This window comes from Crinia signifera, chromosome 2 (genome assembly GCF_055691185.1).
Source record: "Crinia signifera chromosome 2, ASM5569118v1, whole genome shotgun sequence".
NCBI classification, from domain to species: domain Eukaryota; kingdom Metazoa; phylum Chordata; class Amphibia; order Anura; family Myobatrachidae; genus Crinia; species Crinia signifera.
In genome coordinates, this window is record NC_139218.1 from 395158385 (window position 1) to 395175988 (window position 17604).

Below are 17604 nucleotides of genomic sequence, written 5' to 3' on the forward strand. Positions count from 1 at the left end.
GTTTACCGTCTCATCTAAAATGCGCAGCGCAGTCCGGTTGAGCTCGCTAGGTTCAAATAGAACTTAGCCCGGTCAGGATGGAGGGAAAGAAGCAGTGACGAAGTGACCGATACAGCTCAGGGGTTGCTACTTTTATAGTGTCCAAACAAATGGGGGTCAAAGGGGATTTCCATTGGTCAAGAGTTCAAACGTTAGGTCCTCGTGGATTGGAGCAAAGGGAATGCACTTAAAGTGGGTTGGTGCAGGGGGAGTGTACTTTGGTGTCCTTTGTCTGTTGGCATCGTCATAGGGGTCGTAAATCACCACAAGAACCGGTTATGACTGGATCCTTTGTATTCCTCAGTTCATATGGAAAAAGTACATGGTTTATGGATTTTGTCCGTAATAATCAAACCTTTGGACTTGCGAACGTTTCGCTAGGACCGAAGTGCTGCGCATGGGACACTGAACATAATGATACTAAACATGTACATAAACAGTTGTGTAATGTGGGTTAAATTATGTGTTGTGCACTAAACCTCTAATTAACTATATTTTATTGTCAGAGTGGGATATGAATTTATGTGTATTAGTATGGAGGCGCTTAAGGTTCACTTCGCTACACAGAACTTGGGTATTATACTTTATTTGCGCAACTCTGCGAACCAAAATGGCGGCCATACTATTCTAAAATGGCGTGTATGCACTTCGACTTATCAAAATAGATAATTAAACGGACTTATCCCCTTTAAAATCTATACTGTGCTTCTATTTAGCCCATTCTAAATACTTTTGATTAGCCTGTGATCTGTGGTTTATTTTGGGGCAACATACCCACCCCATTCAGTGTTCACATTAGATTTTCAGTATAGATTTATCACAGGAAATGACATCATATCCTGTTAGGTATTTTAACCCCAGCTGTCTACCCCAGAATCATGCTGCTTTCATCTGGAGACACTACTTCCCTGTATCACGGGTAGGTTGGACTCAATTGGTCCCTTATATTTTGTCATTTTTTGAACTGTCTCTGTTTGCCATAATTGTGTAAAGGAGCTTCTTACGCATTTGGGTCATGCCTGTCCGTTCACTCTTTGTAATCATAATGATATAAAAAATATATATATTAATTTCACCTATGTGGGATTGGCAACAAGGCGTATAGCAATGCTTCAGTACATATTGTATGACTAGCCTTTGTATCTGATGCATGCATAGTGCAGCAAAACACGCTAATTAAATGTGTATAGGATTGGCTGCATAGAGCATATATGTCAAACATGTGTTGCACTTTGTTACTTTTAGACTGTTTTTGTATTTGATGCATGCAAAGTGCAGCAAAACATGCTAATTTAATATGTGTTTTTACGATTGGCTGCATAAAGCATATATGTCAAATATGTGTTATACTTAGTTATTTTTAGACTGTTTTACCCATTTGGAAGCAATATATTTCTAAAAAGGCTGCCTTAAAGCGATACTCACCAATAAGTGGACTATACTTGTATGCGAGATTTGATGTATCCCCTGGTACTGTATGTGGTCCTTTTTTTAATTTTATATGTTTTCATTCATTTTTTGAATATTGTGTATAATTTACATGATCATTTTAAATTATTTTAGAGTTGCTCATTGAGAAGTATATCCCATTTTTTTTAGGCTACCCTGGAACTTATTTCATGTTAAAAAGGTTCTACGTAAAGAACGTAACATTCTGTAGCAACCGTTCTACCTTTTTGGTCCTTATTTCTATCTGCGACCTCTAAGAACATCCGTACAACGCATGGTATGGATATGCATTTTAAATACATATTGGTGTATGGAACATAGAATCCTTTTGGTTTTTTCCCCTCTTTTTCTTCCGTTTTCCCTCCAACATTTATCTCTCCATCATTTGGTGTTTGGTAATATGGTCCTTTCTTTTCCTTGTTCCTCCTTTCATGGTCAGTCTGACCCAGCATTTTTATTTTAAGGTACTCAATGAAGCACCTTAGTTACGGTACAATTTTTCACCCCTTAGATCCAGATCACCCCAGAGGAAGTCCCATGGGACGAAACACGTAGGGTTATATCTGTGAAATCCTCATTGTGAACATCACTTGATGTTGGATCTTCATATTTTATTGTCTTCTGGATTGTAAAATTATTTTGAACTGTAAATCGATGTACCAATGTGTTGAATAAAAAAATACTTTTTAATAATCTGCTTTAATATAGAGGTGAAAAAAACTGTCTCATGAAGTATGTTCATCATTTTACAGATGCAGACCTATATGATAAATACGCATTTCTCATATATTTACCAAGGACCTCATCCCTAATTCCATAAATCAATGGACTTATAAATCTGGGAATACACATAAGCAGGAATAAGTTGATCAATGGCATATAGTAAATATATGGTTTCAAATATTTGTCAGTAATTGTTGAAGTTAAAGACAACATGCACAACATGAGCTGAAACGCGTGGAGCAGGACGGTTTTTCCAGCCTTAGAAGCAGATTTCCTGGAAGCAATCCTCTGAGCAACCAGCATGACTTTGATGTACGTGTAGGCGATTATCAGTCCAACCGCGATAAAGCTAATTACTATGGTTACTGTTCTTAGGACGACCTGCACCTCATTCACTATTAATCGTGACCAGTTGCAGATGATACTGAATGAAAAGACGCGTTTCTCCACTGAAAAACAAAATGCAATAAAATCGGCGAGTTGTGGAATGAGCCCCACCATCCACATGAGGGCGATAGCGGAACTGGATCTCTGCGGGGTGCACAACTCCGTATGCCTTAGGGGGTGACAAATTGCTGCGTAGCGTTCCAACGACATGATCGCCAAATTGTACGGGGCAATCCTAAATGCACATGTGGCATACGTGACAATTGTGTAGCAAATCGGAAAAGGCATGTATACAAAGTTTGTAACACACAGAAACATAAGAAAAGAAACTGCTAGATACGCCACATCATTGACAAGCATGTGAATAAATAGCATATAGCGGGGATTCTCCCGCACATGAGGAACAGTAAAGAAGACTTTCAGTATGACGCCAGTGAAGTACAAGAAGATACAATACAAGGAGATCATCACGACAAAGAAACCTATGTGTATACGATTTGTCGACTTATTGAAGTATACAGTAATGTTGCTGTTGGACTGGGTGGAGTTAGCCATTTGTCGAAGTCCAAATCTCCAATTGTTCTCTGTTGAAAGAAGAAACTTAAATATGTTATTCCTTCTCTTGAGAAAACCATCATAAAATACATTTATATTAATCTGCCTTCTTGTGGCTCAAGGTAAGTTATGTGAAAATCTATGTTCTGACCCACTGAAATTCCATTTTTAGAGTCTAATCAGAAATGAATGTTTATGGTTAGGACATTTCTGTGGCTGTGATGAAAAGTGTTCATGTCAATTTACATATACCAGGGTGTGAGAGTGGCCAATGGTGTACAAAAACTGTATAGCTACTAGCGTCAGTACGGATAGACTCCTCTTCATAAACCTTTGAGTGCTAACATTTCTGTGAGATGCACAAAATATCTGCTAGAAATGCACATTTGTTATATAAATTCAAATAAAAAATGTTGTGTAAAAAAGATTATATTTCCTGTATAAGGTAACATTACTGGTCATTATGATGAATAAAAATGTTTGCTTGACAATTTTCACACCAGTTTTGAAAAATTCTGTTGGCACTTAAAGGGTTATAGAACCGGCTGGGGATGTGTCAGGGACAGGGGGTGGTGAACTGACACAGCAGCACCCCCCCCCCCCCCCCACACACACACACACACCCACCCTCCCTCCACAATCTGCACAAACACAGACATCTGTCCCCCATTCTAACACAGACAAAGGGAGGAAGAGTGGAACCTTTTAAGTGAATCAACAGATTGACCCTACCGCAGAAACAGTGAGGATGAGGGTTGGTCAACTACATCAGAGTGGAGTCTTTCAGCTAGAGGAACAGACAAACATTTCCTTAAATCTCTGAGTGGATTGGCCGTCAACTTTATCTTGGAACTGCGCCAGGGAAGGAATATGTTAAAGTTTAAAATAATTTCTACAGGGCGATATATGCCACAGATTTACCAAAATAGGGATTACTAAGAGACAGCAGGTAGTGGCCAAGGCTGTTAGAAAAGGGTCTCCTTCCATAAAATTGCACCATAGAGTAGAGACCATTAGGGTGGCTACCGAGAGGTATTGTGGGTACTAGTATGGTGTAATGATTCTGGAAAATGTTCGGGCGTGAACCCGCAGTCAGGACCGCTGTTTAGAACAGCCATGGCAAGCCCTACGCTACCTCTGTTGACTCCCTCTGGCAGATGAGTGAAACCTGCAATAGCTAAGACTTCACCTCTAATTGCCACGTTTGAAGGGGCGAATTAGGTCCGCCCCAACTTCGGTGCAACCAGGTCTTATGAGAAGACAAGGAATCAGCAATCTTCAGAGGTAACTGGTCAAAAGGAAAATCACTCACCCATTGTCTGAGCATTTTTTAAAACATCATAAAAAATGCGAAAGCGCCATAAAAAGATTCATAGGCATACAACTGGTCAATGCCCACTGGAAAAACCGTGATGTAGAAACCGTTTTAGCAAAAAATGAAATGAAATGGATCTTTCACCCAATGGTCACAATGTTGACTTTGAACTCAAATGGTTTTTAGAAGAGTAACCTTTTAACCTTTTACTAGTATTTATATAGTTGTTTTTATAAGCTTTTAATTATTCATTTGTTTTATACCTCCTAACATGTTCCTTTTTTCTGCTCCATTTCTATGTATTTCCGGAACAAATTTACAAGTGGATTATTATGTTAATCATTACTCTCCCGGTAAAAGGGATGGACTATGCCGGAATATAAAGTACGGCACAGTAGGTGAGGAGAGTAATGAATGAAATCTGAATGTTAAACCATCATGAAAATCGCTATGCCCTTCTTTACTGCCCACACTAAACATGGCGGACGGAACATCCATCAAATTGTTAAAGGGAAGAGCGATCATCCAGAAACATGGTAAACAAAAAGATCAAGCCCCTGCAAGCAGCTCCAAAGAAAGGGACGCCAGTGAAGCTCCATCATAACGCTGAGATCCCGGAGCCCAGCCGCAACAGAAAGCTTGAAAGTGCGGAGACGCAGGTGGAACGCAAACCGGAAATGTCTGCTGGAACGCAGAACACTTCCGGTTATTGCGCCGGAGAAATCAACTTATTCTAGTAAGGAAGCAGAGAAGAGGTGGAACGCAAACCGGAAGTGACTGCTGGAACGCAGATCACTTCCGGTAAGCGGAGAAAATGCGGGAAATTGCCGCAATTTCGATTGGTTAGCACCTGATTGGTGCTAGTAGGAAAGGGGTATATATAGCCCTAACCAGCACAGGCACAGCATACAGCCTGAAGAAGAGGATTATTCCTCGAAACGCATTGCTGCTATACGCTGGTGTAAACACACCCACTATTGGACACTTGGACATCCACTGAAAGGGGACGCACTTGCACTTTTCCCTTGGACTTCTACCCTCACATCTTCTGCGGTGGTGCCGCAGATTTGATATATTCAAAGTTAGCCCACCGCAATCCAGCTATAGGGTGAGGTATTCTTTACTCATTATACAAAGAACCATTGTGATGTCCATGTGCACCTTGTATGTATAAGTATATGTTTTTAAAGAAATTTGTTTTTTAAAAACATTGATGTCAATAAATGTTGTTTTAAATTCAAACAACTCACACATTTTTTTTATAAATTTGCGCCAAGCTGTGCCATATATCCACAATACAGAATTCTATCCCCAGGGGGAAGGTATCCTCCCTATGGTTCACCATAAGGCTGCATTTTTATAATTTATGCGCACTAACCACTTGAACACCCCACCAAAATTGTTCAAAAGGAAAAACAGAGCAAACCAAAATAAACACAGCAAGCCACGAACAGCACCGCAAACAACAAAAAAGAAGGATTACCTGTGTACTCACAATAGCATCCAGAAAGAGAAACAAATAAGCCTCTGAGTACCTTGGCCCGAAACATCCCCTGGGAGCATTCCGGAGTGGAAGTCCCAGAATGGGCCAGGAAAAGTATTCCAAATAAACCAGAGGAAATACAGATGGTAATGTGAACACGAAAAATAAGATAAAGACGAATCCAGAGCACTTACGCGACCAGGCACCAGAAATAATACAGGAGCTGCAGCAAAGACAGAAACTGTCTGGAAAGACAGGAGCCGGCTGGAGGGCAAGTGAAGACAACAGCATTGCAATATCCCCGGCGGGGCTGTGCATGGCCGCATCCCTTAAAAGGGATGAGATGGCCAATCAGTTTTCGCAATGTGCGCCAGCCCCCCTGCTCTGATTGCAGCTGGTGGTGAAGGGTGCACTGTCCGGCATCCCCAACAACTGCCGGGTGGGTTGCTGGCATTGGAGAGAATGCCGCAGGGCGGAAGTGATGCCGCCAGGCTGGCGGAAGTGATGGGACCTGTCCGGATATTGCCAGGGGGAACTGTGCTGCCGCCGGACCGGGTGGAATTGACACTGTAAGGCCAGGCGCCACCAGGCGGAAGTACCCTGTCCTCCATGGCAGCCAGGGAACCAGCACCCAGATGCAGTGCCATGATTGTACGGCGACTGCTGGTCTAAATATAGGAACAGTAGAGTCTAGTTCCAAAGAGGTTGTCTCAGAAACAGCAGGTTATCAAATGTCCTCCCGTTCTGAGATGGTTCATGATAAAGAGGAAACCTCCAGCCAGAGGCGTAACTCTGGGAGGCAATGGAGTCTTCTGCCACCAGGCTCCTGCTCCCAAGAGGGCAACTCTCCTCCCCTGCAAATTTAAATCAGTTCATTGAAAGCCTTTAATATGGCTTCTGTGGCTGACTTCACCTCCTAGTAAGAACATAGACATCACACTCTCTTTATTTTAAACATAACATACATACCATACATACATACTTACACACATGCATACATATATTTATATAAGTTTCTGTGTGTGTATGGAGGGGTTCCAATATTTATCTTGCCTCCGGGCAACTGGGGCAAACTTACACCCCTGACTCCATCTACACCTTGGGCAGCAGTGAGGGATCTTTACAAGCTCCTTGGCGCTTCTGAATAAGGAACTGAATGAAATGCTAGACAACAAAGGCCCTATTTGTGACTCAGACAATATTCTGACCACAGAATGGAATATAAGAAGGAGAATGTTCTCCACACAAAACACATTTTTTGACCAACAGGTGTGCAAGGGGAAATAAACCTACAGATGGGGCAGGACTCATCCTTGCAGGGGATGGCGATGCCAGCCGTCATCCCCCGCCAGCCACCATCTGTACAGCGAGAAGGAGACGATCGATTCACCCGGGTCATCGCCGGCTTGTCGGCGGTCACCCGGGGTCCCCGCCACCTCCCCGCACCCCCCCTAACCCTGTCCATCTCCCTGAAGCGGAGACGGACAGGGTTCCCGTCTCCCCCCCTCGACAGAAACTGAGACGCGCGTGCACGTGAGACGCACGCTTGTCTCAGTCAGATGGTGAGCCGGGCTGCTGGCGGATCGCAAGCGGTGACGTTCTGGCGATTCACCAGCAAAGAAGAGCCCAGCCCCATCTGTAGGCACAAATTACACAGATCCATGTAGAAAGAACCATAGAAACATAGAATGTGACGGCAGATAAGAACCACTTGGCCCATCTAGTCTGCCCCTTTTTTAAACATGTTACCTCAAACCATATTTGATCCTTATTTCTTTGTAAGGATATCAATATGCCTATCCCAAGCATGTATACATTGCTCTACTGTATTTGCCTCTACCACCTGTGATGGGAGGCTATTGCACTTATCTACTACTCTTTCTGTGAAGTAATTCTTCCTCAGATTTCCCTTGAGTCTACCTCCCTCTAGTTTCAGTGCATGTCCTCGTGTTCTGCTGCTCCTCTTCCTGTGAGGAATGTCTCCCACCTGTACCTTTTTAAAACCCTTGATATATTTGAAAGTTTCCATCATGTCCCCCCTTTCCCTTCTCTTCTTTAAAGTATACATATTAAGATATTTTAGTCTTTCCTGGTATGTTTTGTGATGTAGGCCATGCACCATTTTAGTTGCCCTTCTTTGTACAGTCTCTAATGTATTTATATCCTTCTGGAGATATGGCCTCCAGAACTGAACACAATACTCTAGATGAGGTCGTACCAATGACCTATACAGTGGCATTATTACTTCTTTCTTTCTACTGCTGATACCTCTCCCTTTGCAAACAAGCATCTGACTTGCCTTCTTCATTGCTTTGTTACAGTACATTGCCTACCTGCCTTTAAGTCCCCTGAAATAGTGACACCTAGATCCCTCTCTTCCTCAGTAGTTTCCATTATAGTGCCATTTATATTATATTTAGTCTTTGGATTTTTGAGACCCAATTCATGATTTTGAATTTTTTGGCATTAAACTGTAGTTGCCATGCTCTTGACCATTCCTCTATTCTACCTACATCATCAATCATTTGAATTACCCCTCCTGGTGTGTCTACCCTGTTGCATACCTATGTGTCAACTGCAAAAAGGCACATTTTACCCTCATTCCATTTGCAATATCACCAATAAAGATATTAAAAAGCACCGGTCCAAGTACAGATCCCTGGGGTACTCCACTTGTAACCTTTACCTCCTGTGACTGTACTCCATTTACTACAACTCTCTGTTTTCTGTCCTGCAACCACGCTCTTATCCATTCAACTATCTTAGAATCCAATCCCAAGCTTTCAAGTTTATTTAACAGTCTGTGATGTGGGACAGTGTCAAAAGCCTTACTAAAGTCTAGATAAGCTACATCTACAGACCCACCATGATCTATTACTTTAGTCACCCAGTCAAAAAAGTCAATAAGATTTGTTTGACATGATGTTCCCCCAGTAAACCCATGCTATTTCGGATCCTGTAAATTGCTTGTTTTGAGATATTCTACAACTCTTTGTTTTAAGAGTGTTTCCATCAATGTCCTTACTACTGATGTAGACTGATGTACAGCTTGCTGTATAGGGTCTCTCGGGATAACCTATTGGAGTCATACTGGTCGGGATTCCGATCTCAGACTAATGACCATCGGAATTCCACCTGTCTGCAGCTCATACCACACCCCAATTTAACACTTTAGCAATGCCTGTTCTATCCTGGCAGATAGACAGAACATACCTACAGAAAGACAGGACATACCTACTGTACCTACAGATAGATAGTACATACCTACAGTACCTACGGTACCTACAGATAGACAGTACGTACCTACAGATAGACAGTACATACTACAGATAGACAGTGCATACCTACAGTACCTACAGATAGACAGAACATACCTACAGTACCTACAGATAGACAGTACATACCTACAGTACCTACAGATAGACAGTACATACCTACAGATAGACAGTACATACCTACAGTACCTACTACAGATAGACAGTACATACCTACAGATAGACAGTACATACCTACAGTACCTACTACAGATAAACAGTACATACCTACAGATAGACAGTACATACCTACAGTACCTACTACAGATAGACAGTGCATACCTACAGATAGACAGTACATACCTACAGATAGACAGTACAGTACCTACAGATAGACAGTACATACCTTCAGTACCTACTACAGATAGACAGTACATACTTACAGATAGACAGTATATACCTACACATAGACAGTACATACCTACAGTACCTACACATAGACAGTACATACCTACAGTACCTATAGATAGACAGTACATACCTACAGTACCTACAGATAGACAGTACATACCTACACCTACAGATAGACAGTACATACCTACAGTACCTACAGATAGACAGTACATATCTACAGTACCTACAGATAGACAGTGCATACCTACACCTACAGATAGACAGTAAATACCTACAGATAGACAGTACATACCTACAGTACCTACACATAGACAGTACATACCTACAGTACCTATAGATATACAGTACATACCTACAGTACCTACAGATAGACAGTACATACCTACAGTACCTTCAGATAGACAGTACATGCCTACACATAAACAGTACATACCTACAGTACCTACAGATAGACAATACATACCTACAGTACCTACAGATAGACAGTACATACCTACACATAGACAGTACATACCTACACCTACAGATAGACAGTAAATACCTACAGATAGACAGTACATACCTACAGTACCTACAGATAGACAGTACGGGGGACATTTACCAAAATGGATTCGTAGAAAAAAGTTGTATTCGTAGGCAGAAATACACCTTTTTTTTACGAATTTGTATTTTCGGGATTTACAATCCCAAAAATACAACAATTCGTATTCCTAAAGATGGAACATTCGTATTTGTATTTACAAATACGAATGTCTACACCATTGATAGAATACGACAGAAAACACCATTCAAAAGAATGGTGGTTCCTGATGTACTAAGCAGCCGTACTAATAATACGGCTGCTAAGTGGTGTGAAACACCCACGCAAATACGACAGGAAAATACACCTTGCTTTCCCTGTCGTATTTGCTTTAAGCCTGGACAGATCAGTCAGATCCGTGCAGGCTTTAGTGTAAAAAAAATAGAAAAAAAAAATTAAATTAAAAACCAGCGTGGGGTCCCCCCCACAGCTGTAACCAGTACCAGGCTGAAGGAGCCGGGGCCGGTAATTAAAAATCAGGGAACCCGACAAATAGGGGTTTCCCGATTTTTAACAACCAGCCCCAGGCTCCAGGTCCGGGGCTGGTTCCCAAAATACGGGTGACAAAATGACTAGGGGTCCCCCATATTTTAAGAAACAGCCTCAGGCCAAACCAGCCAGCAGGGTAATGTCACAGCCGGGGGACACTTATGATATAAGGTCCCGCGACCAAAACATTAACTCTACCGACCAGTCAGCCTGGCCAGGGGCCCTGGGGGAGTGGGGACCCCCCAATGAAGGCCCCCCCCCCCCTCCAGGACTTACCTGACCAGGCTGAAGCCTGGTGCTGTCCTCGATGCCCCTGGGCGGTGGGCATCGAGCTGATAGTGGTGTAAAAAAAAAGAATAATCTATTGTCTAATACTGGGGAACTATGAGTCCCAGCAAGCCTCCCCCGCAAGCTGGGACTTGGAGAACCACAAGTCCCAGCCTGCGGGGCATTAAAGGACCCGCTGGGTCTTGTAGTTCCACAGTATTAAAAATAGTAAAATAAAACACAATGACACACACTTAAAATAAAACTTTAATACATACAAAGCCCTTACATACTGATACTTACCTATCTTCTTTCCGTAGGTAGCCCTGGTCCTGTGTCGTCTTCTGGTCCTGTGTCGCCATTCTTCTTCTTCATGTCGACGTCCTTCTTCAAGTCGGCGTCGCTGTCGGCGATGGCGTCCGGAGTCCGACGAAATCCGCGGGACCTTATATAATAAGTGTCCCCCGGCTGTGACATTACCCTGCTGGCTGGTTTGGCCTGGGGCTGGTTCTTAAAATACGGGGGACCCCTGCCTGTACGAATTCGTATTAGCGGCCGTATATATGGCCAGCTAATACGAATTGTTACACCATCGGAGGGTTACAAAGCAGTTGTATCTGACTGCTTTGTAATTTCCCCTCCGGAACACGACTTTGCATACGACTAAAACAGTCGTATGCATTTGGAGGGGAAATATCAATACGAAAAACTAGGTTTTTCATATTGGTAAATTTCCCCCTACATACCTACAGTACCTACAGATAGACAGTACATACCTACACATAGACAGTACATACCTACAGTACCTACAGATAGACAGTACATACCTACAGTACCTACAGATAGACAGTACATACCTACAGATAGACAGTACATACCTACAGTACCTACAGATAGACAGTACATGCCTACAGTACCTACAGATAGACAGTACATACCTACAGATAGACAGTACATACCTACAGATAGTCAGTACATACCTACAGTACCTACAGATAGACAGTAAATACCTACAGATAGACAATACATACCTACAGTACCTACAGATAGACAGTACATACCTACAGTACCTGCAGATAGACAGTACATACCTACAGTACCTACACATAGACAGTACATACCTACAGTACCTACACATAGACAGTACATACCTACAGTACCTACAGATAGACAGTACATACTTACAGATAGACAGTACATACCTAAACATAGACAGTACATACCTACAGTACCTACACATAGACATAACATACCTACACATAGACAGTACATACCTACAGTACCTACACATAGACAGTACATACCTACAGTACCTACACATAGACAGTACATACCTACAGTACCTACACATAGACAGTACATACCTACAGTACCTACACATAGACAGTACATACCTACACATAGACAGTACATACCTACAATACCTACACATAGACAGTACATACCTACAGTACCTACACATAGACAGTACATACCTACAGTACCTACACATAGACAGTACATACCTACAGTACCTACACATAGACAGTACATACCTACAGATAGACAGTACATACCTACAGATAGACAGTACATACCTACAGATACACAGTACATACCTACACATAGACAGTACATACCTACAGATAGACAGTACATACCTACAGTACCTACAGATAGACAGTACATACCTACAGATACACAGTACATACCTACAGATAGACAGTACATACCTACAGTACCTACAGATAGACAGTACATACCTACAGATAGACAGTACATACCTACAGTACCTACAGATGTGTTCTATGCTGCTCCTGCTTAGTGTTCTAAGTAATCAGCACGGATCTGGTACATTTATATGTTGGTTATCTGTCTATAATATCTCATGTGTTCAACTTTATCTGCCTCATCAGCTCGCTTGGGATCTGTGCTGTTTAGTGAAAAATCGTGTGGCCCTTGGGGCCAAGGAATTCAGCCGTTTACCAATTTCACTTCCATCATTAGCAGCGTTCCCCACTGGCATGTTTTTACTTCTGTAGAACTTTCATATGAACAACCTGATGGATTATCCCTAATTACGGTGAGATCACTCGTTTCATCTAACAGAGGTAACATTGATATTAGAGATGATGCGCCGTTTCCTCACAAATTACTGATGTCCAGGATAGAACATGGAGCCTGACTCAAGTTGCCATATAATGCCGCAAGCAAGGCAAGGCAAGGGAATGCTGCTCCCATGGCCGCCGACAGGGGGGTCTGGCGGTACTTGAGTCCCGGGCCCTGATGCTCTGAAAGAGGGTAGGGCCCAGGCAGCTCTATCCCCAGCAGCACGGTCACTCACCCCCACCCCTTTACTGTCCTTGAGCCCGCTGCCCGGCTCCGAGTTCATTACGGGCCCGGCGGCCGCAGCGGCACATTGTGACTGCGCAGTCACATCCTCCAGCAACAATCCAGCCGCGGCCGCTACGCATGAGAAACAAGGAGCAGCGGCAGAACAGTCACAAGCCTTGCTGCATGCTGCTCACATGGGCCCTGCCACATACCGCTAGCCAGCCTCCTTGATTTGACAGTGGTGGGCCACGGCTCGTTAGCTGCCGCAGCCCGCCACGCGCCACCTGCCAGTCTCCTGTCTTGCAACAGAAAGCAGCCTGCAGAGGAGAAACCATCTGTAAGAGCAGGGAACAGGCTACAGGATGACAGGGAGGGAGAGGGAGGGGGGCCTGGGGCCCTGTCTATTTTGACAGGCCTGGGCCCCGCAATTTATGATGGCAGCCCTGGGTCCCCTCCCCCACCGTGCGAACATCCCCACCACAATGCAAATGAATGTTTATCATAAACCTCCATTCGCACAGGAGCGTATGGGGCAAATATAAATTGATGGTCAATGACCATTGAATGATTTTTCCCCTGTTGCCCTGCTGCATGAGGTTCTGATGTTGGCATATATGTACGCATGCACAGAGCAAAACCACCGAATATGCAGGGCACCGTTCAGACCTGAATCGGGCCCATAATGTATAGGGGGTTATTCAGGCCTCATTGCTTGGATGATAATTTTTGGAGCCTTACAATCAGGTAATCACCGCCCAAACAGATTTAAAGGGGCATTCAGCGGGTAAGCGGTGGGGAGCTCCGTTGGAAGGGGGTGCGCGAATGTCTTGTGCGCGTGTGTCCCCTTCCGGCGGCTGGTGGGGGCTGGTGGTTGGCGATATAACCACCAGACCACCAGCTGAATGAGCGGCGCTACCTCTGTATATTGCAGTGTAAACATAAAGCAGCTAGTATTTACCCTGCACAGAAACAATTTAACCTGTCTACCTTTAACAATCGGAATAAATGTATTATAATCTTGGAAACAAATGGGGTACCTTGGTCTGTTTCGGTATTCTCAAGCAGCTATAGAAGATTAGTAGTTCTCTAGCAATGGTGCTAGATTTCATATTACGCAGGGGTATAGCCGCGGGGTACCTGTGGCATAATCAGCTATCACAAGTATGTATTAATGCACTCAAGCAGATTTTTCCACTGGCCCTATCGGATCCATAACAATCCACTCAGAAGGCACTGAAATGATAGGGAGGGGGTACCAGTAGAGGCAGCGGAGTTGGGGAACGGGGGAGATGATGGTGTTGTTAACAATTGTATCTCTCTCCACTTTATGCTCCCCATGACTACTAAATTCTGTTAGGTATTGACAATATCACAAACCTTTCTTTTTATTATCCCCTTTGGAATATACAGTAAACAAGAAATGTCTGTGTATTAGTGGGGGCAGTGGTCTGACTTTGATCACACCTTTGATAAATCAATTAGGTGTGGGTGGAGTTAGGGGGTGGGGATCACTAGAACCTGTACTGCTATTTATTCACTATATGCTAGGCTGTGAGGCCTTCTGGCTGTGTAGTCTTCTAGATGTGAAGTATTCTAGTGTCAAGTATGCAGACTATAGTAATATAACATCGGAGATATACAAGGGATGAAACAGGAGGACAAAGAACACTTCATCCTCCATCTGCAACCCCAGCAATCAACATACTGCAGTGATTTACCTGACTCAACATCACCTACAGTCTGAACAACCTGGACACTGATCTCCATGCTGAACTAAATGCTGTCACACACTGCTTCTGTCTCCCTTATACACTAACTATACAGATGGGGCCGGGCTCATCTTTCCAGGGGATGGCGATGGCGACGCCATTCGCCATTCCCTGCTCCGGCGCCATCTGTGTGTCGGAAGGGGACGCGCGCGCACGAGGTGCGCGCGCGTCCCCTTCCGACGGTGCTGCCGTCCCCTTCCGACGGGCGCCCGGTGCCCACACCGGGCGCCCGCACCCCCCCACAGCCGCCTCGGGTCCCCCCAGCCCCCCTCGAGCGGGAGGCGGACAGTATTGCGTCCGCCTCGCCCGCCGGCCGCCCGGATACTGAGACGCACGTGCGTGGGGGACGCACGCGCGTCTCAGTCAGATGGCGCGCCGTGTTGCTGGCGGATCGCCAGCGGCATGCTGCTGGCGATTCGCCAGCAAGCATAAGGCTTGCCCCATCTGTACTTCCTGTAGGCTCTCCACGCTTCCAGTACATCACCTTCTCACCACTCATTCTAGGCCACTCCAACCTCATTCTATATCACTACTCTGAACAAACTGGACACTGGTCTCCACACTGACCTAAATGCTGTCACACACTGCTTCTGTCTCACGTATACACTAACTATACTTCCTGTAGGCTCTCCACGCTTCCAGTACATCATCTTCTCACTACTCATTCTAGGCAACTCCAACCTCATTCTATATCACTACTCTGAACAACTTTACACAGAAATATGGCTCCTAGATCCAGTCCCATACCAGTCCTTGCTGTCAGGTCTCACCCCCTCTCAACCTCCACACCTCTCACACGCACCCACAACCCACACAACCTAATTACTATCTCACCTGTCCCCTTCCTTCCTTTCTCCTATGCTCTCTGGAATGCTAGATCGGTCTGCAACAAGCTCCCAACTATCCACGACCTCTTTATCTCCCACTTTTTTAACCTTCTCCCCATCACTGAAACCTGGCTCTCCTCCTCTGACACCACCTCCCCTGCTGCCCTCTCTTATGGAGGCCTCTCCTTCACACACTTGGTCAGACCTGATGGCCGCCAGGGTGGAGGAGTGGGCATCCTCCTCTCCCCCAACTGCACCTTCCGCACCATCCCACCTGAGCCCTCCCTCACATTCTCCGCCTTTGAGGTACACACTATCTGCCTATTCACCTCCTTGTGGCTGTAATCTACCGCCCCCCCTGGCCCCTGCTCCCCTTTCCTTGATAACTTTGCTGCGTGGCTTCCACACTTTCTTGCCTCTGACCTCCCCTCTATCATCCTCGGTGACTTTAACATTCCTATTGACATCAATAATGCTGCCTCCTCTAATCTGCTTGACTTTACCACCTCCTTTGGACTTTCTCAATGGACCTCCACCCCCACTCATAATCTCGGACACTCCCTTGACCTAGTCTTCACCCACCATTGTAATCTCTCTGATTTCTCTAATTCTTCCTTCCCACTCTCTGACCACAATCTGCTCTCTTTCACCCTCTCATCCTCCCCTCTCCCCTCATTGCCCAGACCCACAGTCACCAGACGTAACCTCGGATCTCTTGACCCCACTGTCCTGTCTTCCCTGGAGACTTTCCTCTCTCCTCTCTCAACCATGACTTGCCCCAACCAGGCTGCCTCTTTCTATAACTCTTCTCTCACCTCTGCTCTCGACTCTGTAGCCCCCCTCCGACGCTCTAAACCCCAACCCTGGCACAACAAAATAACACGATTCTTGCAAAAATGTGCACGCTCTGCTGAATGCCTCTGGAGGAAATCTCACTATCTGGCAGACTTCCTCCATTTCAAGTTTATTCTCTCCTCCTACAGCGCTGCTCTCTCCTCTGCCAAACAATCTTTCTTCAAATCTCTCATCTCTTCCCATTCCTCCAATCCCCGACGTCTCTTTGAAACTTTCAACACTCTACTTCGCCCTGCACCACCCCTCCTCCCTTCATCCCTCACTGCCACTGACTTTGCCTCCTTCTTCCTCTCTAAAATTGAGATAATCCAACATGATATCTCCTCCCATACCCCCTCTGCTGCCCACCCACCCCAATCATCCTCCCCTCCCAACTACCCCGCTCTGTCATCCTTCTGCCCTACTACAGCTGAGGAAGTCCGCTCCCTCATATCATCCTCTCCCCCCTCTACCTGTCCCTTGGACCCTCTCCCCTCCCATCTCCGCAGTTCCCTCTCCCCCACTGGCTGCTCCCACCTTGCTCACCTCTTTAACCTATCTCTTTCTACTGGCATCTTTCCCTCACCCTTCAAACATGCCCTGGTCTCTCCTATTCTTAAAAAAACAAACCTGGACCCTTTATCTCCCACAAGCTACCGCCCTATCTCTCTTCTCCCATTTGCCTCTAAAATACTAGAACGGCTGGTTTACAGGCGTCTCACCAGCTACTTGTCTGACCACTCCATCCTTGATCCCCTTCAATCTGGCTTTCACCCACTTCATTCCACTGAGACTGCCCTAGTGAAAGTCACCAATGACCTGCTGTCAGCCAAATCAAAGGGTCACATCTCCCTGCTTATCCTTTTGGACCTATCTGCTACCTTTGACACTGTGGATCAAACCTCT

General features: G+C 44.8%; 1 protein-coding gene across 1 annotated transcript; it reads right to left on the reverse strand.

The window, feature by feature from the left end:
- Window positions 1-2229: 2229 nt before the first annotated feature.
- LOC146058591 (odorant receptor 131-2-like) lies at window positions 2230-3153 on the reverse strand. The gene has a single exon (XM_083170868.1). It carries the CDS (start codon window positions 3151-3153, stop codon window positions 2230-2232), a length of 924 nt encoding a protein of 307 aa, XP_083026994.1.
- Window positions 3154-17604: the final 14451 nt, after the last annotated feature.

What these genes read in the sequence shown, in the direction of transcription:
- LOC146058591 (XM_083170868.1), bottom strand. Translation starts at nt 3,153, where the DNA reads ATGGCTAACTCCACCCAGTCCAACAGCAACATTACTGTATACTTCAAT.